At 49.2% G+C, this 9,934-nt stretch overlaps 1 protein-coding gene across 1 annotated transcript; it reads left to right on the forward strand.

The window, feature by feature from the left end:
• The first annotated feature begins 379 nt into the window (after positions 1 to 379).
• cep120 (centrosomal protein 120) lies at positions 380 to 8,229 on the forward strand. The gene is made up of 18 exons (XM_088375575.1): positions 380 to 615; positions 903 to 1,059; positions 1,166 to 1,280; positions 1,353 to 1,500; positions 1,598 to 1,758; positions 1,938 to 2,366; positions 2,540 to 2,687; positions 2,750 to 2,921; positions 3,095 to 3,244; positions 3,354 to 3,539; positions 3,637 to 3,889; positions 4,021 to 4,110; positions 4,244 to 4,336; positions 4,406 to 4,567; positions 4,963 to 5,085; positions 5,164 to 5,262; positions 7,636 to 7,781; positions 7,915 to 8,229. Exons 1-18 carry the CDS (start codon positions 567 to 569, stop codon positions 8,108 to 8,110), a joined length of 2,877 nt encoding a protein of 958 aa, XP_088231701.1. The 5' UTR covers positions 380 to 566; the 3' UTR covers positions 8,111 to 8,229.
• Positions 8,230 to 9,934: the final 1,705 nt, after the last annotated feature.

A 9,934-nucleotide genomic window follows, 5' to 3' on the forward strand; every position in this document is an offset into this window, starting at 1 on the left:
AGATAGATAGATTTTTTTACAATGATTATTATTACTATTATTATTGAATCGGTATTTTCAAACTTGTGGTTAATTAAAATGACAAAAGCAGAGTAAATTGTTATGAAATAAGGAATGTAAAATTCCCAGTTAAACAAATGTGACAAAACCTATATGGCATATATATTTGTATTTATTTTAATACAAATATACAGCATACTGTAAAATAGTGAACCTAACTGGAATGATCTTAAATGTGAATATTAAGAGGAAATGGATTTTTTTTATATCGGTTTTTGTTATTATGTTATTATTCATATTTGAATGATTTGAGACTGCAGTTCCACCGCCCACCAGCTGAGGCCAACCAAACCCGGAGCGCCTCTACTTTTAATTTCCGTCTCCAAAACCAAAATGGGTGGCGCCAAAGCTTTACAACAAAGCGGCTGTTCCCCCTCAACGGACCACCCGGAAAAGCTCACTTTTCTCCCCAAAGTTCACCTTCAACGACTTTTTTCTCTTCCGCCAACAACGTCCGGATATTATAACAAGGTCTTGGGAGTGTTTCTGATCGTCCAGATGTCAACATGGCTCCGAAGAGCGAGCAACTTCTCATCGTGTTGTCCATTCTGGAAGGTGAGCGTCAACTGTCAGCGCCACTCCAACATAAACGCAAACAAAGTCACAAATTGAACTTGTTAAGGCGCTATATTGTTACGTTTTTAACGTAAACTCATTCTTCGCTCGTCGCTTTAGCAAGCTAACGCGCACGGCTATAATAGCTTGCTTATTTCAAATGTTAAACCTCTCATACTTAAACTAGACTTTTGCTCAAAAAAATACTATTTCAACTACTATATGCGTTTTTGGAAGTGACTTTACAAATGTATTGTAAAAAATAAGTCGTTTGGGGTTGTGGGCAGGGCGCGATTTCCCCAAGTGCCCTCGGCTCAGTTTGGAGGTTCAGGCGAGCTTTGACGGCGAGCAGCTGACAACCGACCCCGTGGAGCACCTGGACCAGCCGCACTTCAGCACCGAGCTGGCCTGGGAGCTGGACCGCAAGATGCTGCACCAGCACAGGTATGTGTGTGTGAGGGCCTGAGTAAAAGTATTTTTCTCCAGTTTTCCTGGAGCTTTTTGTTTATTGTGAATATGACCATGTATGATGACGTGTGTGTGTGTGCAGACTGCAGAGGACCCCCATCAAGCTTCAGTGTTTCACCGTGGACCCCAGCAACAACAGCAGGGAGAACGTGGGCTACATTGTGCTGGACCTCAGATCCGTTCAGGAAGTCCCACAGGTTTGTCGGTCGACTGGCAGGGCGTCAACTCACTGCCGCATTAATGTCGGTCTTTGCTACGCGTGTCACCAGGATCCTCGCTGGCATACGCTGCTGAGCAGCAAGTACACAAATAAGAAGCCGTCGCTGCTCCTCAGCATGGTGCTGGAGAATGACGGCAAGTCCACGCCGCCACCACCGCCCTCTCCCCAAGCACCCCGAAACAAGAAGGCCCAAAGAGGTGCTTCTTCCTGTTTAGTGTCTTGTGTTTCGGTGCTCCTCCTTCATTGCGTAAAATTGAAACGTTGTTCTCTTTTGTTACACCTGTGACTCTCCAGCGCCTCGCTCGAGCGGGCCCGTAGCCCCGCAGCCCCTCCTGGACAAGCTGGAGGCGGTCCTGGTGCCTGAGCAGGGTTATCATCAGGTGGGACCTGACAGCGTGGCCACCGACATGTTTGTGCTGTCCGTCACCGTGGCTTTTGTTGCCAAGTTGGAACAGGTGAGAGGAACTCCATACCGGTGACCATGCGTGTGTGGTGAATCTTGTGTTAATGTGAGGATGCATGCGCGTTTGTGTGCACATTTGTACGTTTGCGTGTGTGCCTGTGCTTTTGTGTGTCTGCATGCGCGAGAGTTTGTACTTGGTGTGATGGTGAGTTTGTGTGCACGTGCTTGCAGTTAATCCCCACCACACTCAAGTTGTCATCAGAAGATGCCGGCTTCTTCTTTTTCTACACACTGCTGGGCAACGATATCACCAGCGAGCCCTTCCGGAACCTCCTGACGCCGGACTTCCAGCCCGAGCGCGCCTCGGTGCGCGTCCGCAGCAGCGACCGCGCCCTGCGCACCTTCCTGTCGCAGCAACCGCCCTTGGAGATCCACCTGTGCTGCGGCACGCACTCGCTGGGCAGCGCCAACGTGCCCCTGGCAACGCTGGCCGGGCTCGCCGTGGACCTGGAGGAGAGGGCGGCCACAGTGGAGGGCGTGTTTGTGCTACAGCCGCCCGCCCGCGTCAGGCGCTCGCTGCCTGCGATGCCCGCCGACTTGCAGCCTAACGTCAGCGTGGCCATCACACTGCGCCGAGAGGACGTGGCGCCGCAGCTACAGGTTGATTAAACTAAGATCGTACCAAATTTGATTGAGACAATCGGCAAAATCGAAGGACTCATGCTATTTTTCTTTTTCTGGCGGTCTTTTTGGGAGGCTGCAACAAATGAATGGTATTTCCATTCATTTCAAAGGGGAAATGTAATTTGTACAAATTCCTTGTCATCCTGCAGACTTCGTCCACCAAAGAAGGACGCAACATAAACCCGGACGCTGCCGTCGCGCTGGCCGCCGAGGACCAAATTGCCAGTTCGACTCCAATCCGAAATCCTCCTGAGGTCGTTGCGCTGTCACAGAACCAGCAGGAGGCACTGTCGCACGGTACGTCCGACTCATCCCGGCGATCCCTAAAATGTGACATTCTGACCGAGTTTGTCCTGCAGACGTGGAGCCGCTCGCCGCATGTAAGGCCCGGGGCGAGGGCGCCACATCTTCGTTGCTCGGCTGCGCCCTCAAAGCGTCCATTCCGCCATCGGCGCATCGCTACTGTTTCTCTCTGGATCTCTGCAACCTCAGACAGACCGGACTCTTACACACCATCGCTGCCACAATCAGGTTCGCACAACAGCGCACCCTTAACACGAACAACTACAAAGAAAAAGGTTGACACAACACCAGTGCAGCTCTACAATTGCCAAGAGGTTTCTACATCTCTGCTATTTTCGGTTTTAGCTAGGTCTATTTATTTTGCTTGAGCTGGAGGCTAGTCATTGCTATGCCCTGGTCAGGTACTCGTACGAGTTCTTCGGCAGCACGGTGCCTGTGATGACCAGCCACCCCGTGGAGCTGCGCAGGAACACGGACGTGTCTCTGCCGCACTCTTACTGCGCCTTCGACTTTGCCGCCGTGCCGCAGCAGCTGCAGGATACCTTCCTCAGGTATGAAGTCGTGCACAGAATATTTGGAGGAGGGCCACACTAAAATCTGAACTTATCTTTCCGTACAACATGTTTTAGCTTTGAAAATATTCTCCTCTCTCTGAACAAGAATTCCTCTGGTGTTGGAGCTGTGGCACCACGATGCCAGCAGTACCAACGATTTCCTGATTGGCCGAGCCTCGCTGCAGCTGTCTCGGCTGCTTGCCGCCGAGAGGAGCCAACACCCGGACGGTATGAGGGAGGCGCCCTGGCGCCAAATCCACCAGGACCGAATCCCCTTCTTCTCCACCCAGAGGTGCTTCTGTCGCTCGGCTAAGCTGACCTTTGTTTAATCTCTGGCGCCAACTAGAGGACTGAAAACAAAATGCCATCTTCACCCCTCTGTGGCTTAGCTCCAACGAGAAAGCAGCAGAGTTGACCCTGGTGGCCACACTGGACGACTTTGGGCTCGTGAACACTAAGGATATCCCCGTGTCGGATTCGTGGCGGAATGAGCCCGCAGCTCCTCTGCCAGAGACGGCCGCCGAGCCAGCTGGGCCGCCTGCGCCCGGGGGCCCTCCGCCCCCCCGAGATAGCGCCGAGTACCGCACGGCCCTGGAGCTAGAGCTGTGGAAGGAGACGCAGGAGGATCTGTTCAACGATCAGGTCCCCCTCCATGCATTCCCTTGAAAGCTGAAGTTTAGACACACTTTGTAAAACGATGCACGTGACACCTGTATGTTCTTCTGAGCGTCGCAGGCATTAATTCTGCGACACGTTCCGTTGTGCCTGTGTAGCTCCGGAAGAAGGAGTTGAGTCACATGCAGGCGCTGGCGGAGGAGTGGATGCGACGAGATCGCGAGAGGGAAGCCTGCGTGAAAAAGAAGGTGAGGGCAACATTTTGCTGACTCGCGAGGAAGGTGAAGCGTTCACATGTCGGACAGCTCAGCAAAATTGTGGCAAGACAAAAGGTCGTCCACTCACTCATACCCGAATGTGAATCTTTGCCGTTTGTTGTAGGAAATGGAGTGCAGTCGTCTGGAGGAGCAGCTTCAGAAGACTCTGTCTGATCTGGAGAAGAAGGAGAAGATTTTGAATGAAGCCGAGCTGAAGGTGCTGCTTCTCCTCTCGTCGTGTCTTCCGCAATGTTTCCTCGGCCTGACGGCGTGCGTGTATCGTCAGACCCAAAGGCTGCAGCGCGACCTGCAAGCCGAACACAAGCTAGAGCGGAAGGAGGCGCAGGAGACCATCAGGAGGCTGCAGCTGGAGTGCGACCACCGGATTGCGCTAGAGCGAGACAAAGTGCGCCTGATGGAGGAGGAGCGAACGCGGCTCCTCAAGCAGGTACAGGAGATCCAAATTGTGGCAAACATCCGGACATCCCTGTCCTCCCCTCCCCTTTTACAAAAGCCTGCTCCAGTTTTTCTTCTAGCCATAAAAATGCACTGATACACATCAATCTGGGAGCCATTAGCGATTAAATCCACCAGTCGCCTCCATCGCTGCAAGTTGCCTATAATTCCACTAGATGGCAGTAAAGTCTGACTTTGGCTGCTTTGGCAGAAGAATTGGTATAGTAGTAGTAGTTAGAATAGGTGAGTTTCTTAGAAAAGTAATCAAAAAAGAATCCATGAATGAAAAATGGTAAATATAGATTTACACATGTAGGTTCAACCTGTTTGAGGTGGTCTTTGAAGAACGCACCATTCGATCAACTTTTTTTTTTTCTTGTTCTTCAGATCACAGACTGGGAGAACCGCTACAAGCAACTGGAGAAAGACTTTTATCATTTCAAAGAGCAACAGAACATCAAACCCGAAGTCCGCCTGCAGTCTGAGATCAACATTCTGACACTGGAGAAGGTAGCGTGGTGCTCCGTGTGAACGAGCTCCACATAAAGAGACGACAAAGATGATGTTGTGTCGTTGTCTACCAACCAGGTGGAGCTGGAGAGGAAGCTGGAGTCCACCACCAAGTCCAAACTTCATTACAAGCAGCAATGGGGGCGCGCACTGAAGGAACTGGGTCGCTTCAAACAGGTAACCATGACTACTGCTTGACTTGCCGGGCGTGGGCAAATGCTTTTGGTCATTATAGTCTGAAAAATATAGTATTCACTGTATTATAGCAGTTACAGTGTGATTACATTACATTTTCTACACTCCTAAAATTTCAAGTTAGAGGCCACTGTGCCTCGTAATTTAAAAAAAAAAAACAATAACAAAGTCAGTCTGGAGCCCTGTACTGTTTGCCTCAGCCCATTTCAACAAACGTCCTTGCCACAAGATGGTGACAAAGTTCAATTTTTATTTACTTTGGAGCGCTCCGTACCCCCAAATATCTAAAAGTCGAACCATGAATATTTTTGGTTTGACTGTTCCCTTCCCCCTTTGTCCTCTTTGCATCCCGCTCTTCATTTGTCACGTTGACCGGCCGTATTGTTTTGCTTTGCGTCATCTCTGAGCACCGCCAGTCTGCCCGCCGTAAAAGTTGCAGCGGCAGGACAAATGTTGCTTTTCCCAGCGGGAGCTGGCGGGATTAACACGCAGATGAAAGGCTCCCCCCTAGAAAGCTTTCCAATTCCAAATATTGGGACAAGCAGCGCCAGTCGATCTTCCCCGAGCGCAAATATTGGGACAATAACGAGGCCCGGCGGCCATCTTGTTATTGTTAGGGCCCCCGCTGAACGTTCTCGCCGCCCGTTTGACTTTTTAATGGCCACAAAGTGTCGAAGGCAAACGTGTTTAGTCTTCTTTTATGGGGCGGACAGAGTGGCTGCGCCAGGACCACACAAACATTCCACAACCTTCTGCTGGACTTTTTCTTTCACACCAGCAACTATTCATCATCTTTGAACAGCGCAACGTGCACATTTCCTTGTTGATTTTCCTGATGATTTCATTTTGGGGAATGACGCTCAAGTCTCAGTATGTCTCAAATGACGGATCGCTGCCATCTACTGGTAGTTGCGTGCCAGTAAAGTTAGCTTGTCAGAACATCCCCAGCCATCACAAAATTGTCTTTGTGTTCATTCAGTCAGTCCACGGCCTTCAGAGTTAGTGGCGCTGGACCTTGTAAATTCAATTCTGTTGCTATCTGCTCTGCCTCTTCAACCGATCAATCATATTTCAAATTTTCCCGACCCTTGGCGATGTCGGCAGTTTTTCATCTTCTCAACTGGCCGGAGCCAACTTCTGTAGCGTTAATAATATCGCGTCGCTGTCCGACAATGGCAACGAGCGGCTTGCAGCTGTGAGATGAATGACTCGATGATTTTCTGTGACCTGGACTTGTCCTTGGCAGCACGTCACGCAAAAGTTTGTTATTCCAGCAATTAGGCCAAAGGCGCAGGCGAATCCAGACGGCCAGTCACTCCTCGGGGAGCTTCTTGTGTCAACACGCGTTCACGTGAAGCATGTTTTTCTCCGTGCCCCGAGTCCGCCTAGCTCCACTTTTCCCACCCGCCGTCGGCTGGAACACTGACAGCCCTCAAAAAGTCTTTTTTTATATTAATTTTCATCCCTCCCACCGCCTGCTGACAAACTTGCTTCTGTCCCGTGTCTCACTGGATTCCCACTTCTGTCTATCCAAAGTCTCGCCAACATTTTCTCATGCCAGCAAGCATACGTTTGAGATGCACGGCCATTTTTATTCCTTATTCTTTGGGTAAAAATGAATTTCTATATTTTTGCAATTTGGGCGAAGGAAAACTGCTTTTTTCCAGATATGATATCTATTTAGATTTTCAAGCTAATGAACACTAAAAAGGCTGCAAGTCAAAATTTTTAGAAATTAGCAACTCTAATTGAAGAAGATAAAAGAAACTCATATCAATTTGTTTGCCTTTATTTTTGCGTAAGGCAAAATGTCGCATGAATGTGACAAGTGGGAATGACATTGCAATATTAATTAAAAAACAAAAATTGCAATTCAAATAGTTGAAGCCGACTCGAAGCGAGAAGTCAGACTCCGACGCTTTGATTGCTGTATTAAAACGTTCACTTTTCTGAATTTACGGCTCGCATCAGCATTAAAGCGGAGCGGAGCTTTTTTGTTTTTGCTTCAATGATTAACGAGCAACTCGCCGAACGCCGAGCGAGCGGGACGACAGAAATACGACTTGCAGGCGCTAAATCCCCCCCCCCTCCCGTCATGTCGGCCGGCGTGAGAATTCCTCAGCTCCGGCTGCATTTTTTCTCACGGAGGTTTTCCGAAAAATGTCTAGAGTGAACCCTCGTTTATTGCGGGGATACATTCCTGACTCACCCACAATAATAATAATAAAAAAAGTTCACACTTGATTCATGAAGCCCCTTTGTAAGTATTACTTTGTATTTCTTTCATCATATTTTTTTACAGTTTACAAAAACTAACGAATGTGCGCACCTTGTTGTCGCGTGTGGCATGCGCAGCGAAAGGAGGAGAGCGAGATTATGCGTCTGAAGAAGCAGCAGGCCGAGTTGGACGCCATGAGGCTGCGCTACGTGGCCGCCGAGGAGAAGGAGGTGGTACGACAAGAGCGGCAGGAACTGGGGGACATCAGGAACGAACTCAATAGGTGAGCGCGACACTATTAGCTTCAAGGTGCTAACATTGAACTCGTTTAATTCATTTTTCATCTTGAGGCAAAAATGTATTTCACTTTCAGCATTCAAATTCCCGCCTAACAATTCGCCGCTTTCTTCCCCCAGGTTGAAGCAGCAAGGGGATATAGGCCCCACCTCCTCGGGCCCAGTCCCCAGTTTGAACCACAGCGCAGAGGAACACCTGAGCCGCCTTCTGGAGGAGCGTGACACACTTCTCCGGACCGGCGTCTACGGGCATGACGACCGCATCATCACCGAACTCAACCGACAAATCGGTGACGCCATGGCCGATGTCAGCTGACGGCCAATCCGCGAACAGCCAGGGTACATCGCGGCAGGAACGCTTCCGTTGCGCTCATGGAAAGTGCCGAGCTCAGCTACCCCTTCCAACATGTGAATAATAAACAAAGATTTTATTTATTCATTATTGTGTTTTGGTGCCACGTGACAGGGCGATGCAGTCAGCAGATGGCGCTACAGCCTCACTAGAATTTTTTTTTAAAATAAAACGAGTGAACTGCCTTCCTTCCCCTCGTGCATCGGATCAGTCAGTGAAGGTGTTGCGTCTCCCTCCTGGCGTGAACTATGTAAGTCAGAAGGTCGATTTACGATTTGCCAAGACAAGAAAGAAACACCCAGTGAAACACCACTTCTGTTATGCGCGTTTTCTCCAAGCTAACGGCTAACTTGATTGCATGAAGGCATGCGCCGTTATGCAAATAATTTTGCTTCTCTTTGGGTAATCTTGATTATATAAATTAAAATGATTGTGAGCAGCGGCGGAGCCCCATTCAACCCCTTACACTGAGTGCCAAGCAGGGAAGAAATGAGTACCGTTGTTATAGTCACCGGTATGACTCGGCCGGGGGTTTGAACCCCCGACCTCCCAATCTCAGGGCGGACACTCTCCTCTTAGGCCACTGAGCTGGTAAACACTGGACAATACAATATAACACTTACAGTAGTTTTTAAACGTGTGCATATATACGCCTAAAAGAAAGAAATAGTCGTATCATTCTATTTCATCGTACTTATATAGTTATCATAAATGTATTATTTATTCATATAACCGGGCCGGTTCGCGAAAATATTTCTGACACGTAACCGGTCCCTGGCGCAAAAAAGGTTGTGGACCACTGATCGAACTATTCGCTTGTGAGCTACTCCATAAAACCATATTTAGTCCAAACAGTTAGAATGAGGCTTCCGTAGTGTAGTGGTTAGCACGCTGGGCTCTCACACCAACGATACAGGTTCGAATCTCGGTGGCACCTAAAGCTTTTGTCTTGGAAGATTTGCAACACAGTTGCTTGTGTGCTACCCCATATAACCATACACCTCCCTAAAGTTAGGTTTAGAGCTTTTGTTAGAGCTGGGGCTAGGGTTAGAGCTAGTGCTAGGGCAGACCTGGGCAAAATACGGCCTGCTAGAGATACGATTAGGGTTAGAACTGGCTAGAGATAGGGCTAGGGTTTGGGCTAAGGTTAGAGCTATGGTTAGCGCTAGGGTTAGAGCTAGGTTTGGAGCTAGGTTTAGGGTTAGACTAGGGTTAGAGCTAGAGCTAGGATTAGGGTTAGAACTGGAGCTCGGGTTAGAGCTAAGGTTAGGGTTATGGCTAGGGTTTGGGCTAGGGTTAGAGCTATGGTTAGCGCTAGGGTCAGAGCTATGGTTAGGGCTAAGGTTAGCGCTAGGGTTAGTGCTATGGTTAGCGCTAGGGTTAGGACTAGAGCTAGGTTTGGAGCTAGGTTTAGGGTAGGACTAGGGTTAGAACTAAGGCTAGTATTAGGGTTAGGGTTAGACCTGGAGCTCGGGTTAGAGCTAGGGTTAGGTTAGGGCTAGGGTTAGGGTTTGGGCTAGGGTGAGAGCTAGGGTTAGAGCTATGGTTAGCGCTAGGGTTAGAGCTATGGTTAGGGCTAGGGTTAGCGCTAGGGTTAGAGCTATGGTTAGCGCTAGGGTTAGGCTAGTGTTAGGGCTAGGGTTAGGCTATGGTTAGCGCTAGGGTTAGAGCTATGGTTAGGGCTAGGGTTAGAGCTATGGTTAGCGCTAGGGTTAGGTCTAGGGTTAGGGCTAGGGTTAGAGCTAGGTTTGGAGCTAGGTTTAGGGTTAGACTAGGGTTAGAGCTAGA

Source organism: Syngnathus floridae, chromosome 5, assembly GCF_059516105.1.
Source record: "Syngnathus floridae isolate MCC-2025c chromosome 5, RoL_Sflo_1.0, whole genome shotgun sequence".
Classification (NCBI taxonomy): domain Eukaryota; kingdom Metazoa; phylum Chordata; class Actinopteri; order Syngnathiformes; family Syngnathidae; genus Syngnathus; species Syngnathus floridae.

What these genes read in the sequence shown, in the direction of transcription:
- cep120 (XM_088375575.1), top strand. Translation starts at nt 567, where the DNA reads ATGGCTCCGAAGAGCGAGCAACTTCTCATCGTGTTGTCCATTCTGGAA. An exon ending in AAGCCTGCGTGAAAAAGAAG is followed by an intron (nt 4,111 to 4,243) that starts GTGAGGGCAACA and finishes CGTTTGTTGTAG; the next exon opens with GAAATGGAGTGCAGTCGTCT. An exon ending in TGAATGAAGCCGAGCTGAAG is followed by an intron (nt 4,337 to 4,405) that starts GTGCTGCTTCTC and finishes GTGTATCGTCAG; the next exon opens with ACCCAAAGGCTGCAGCGCGA.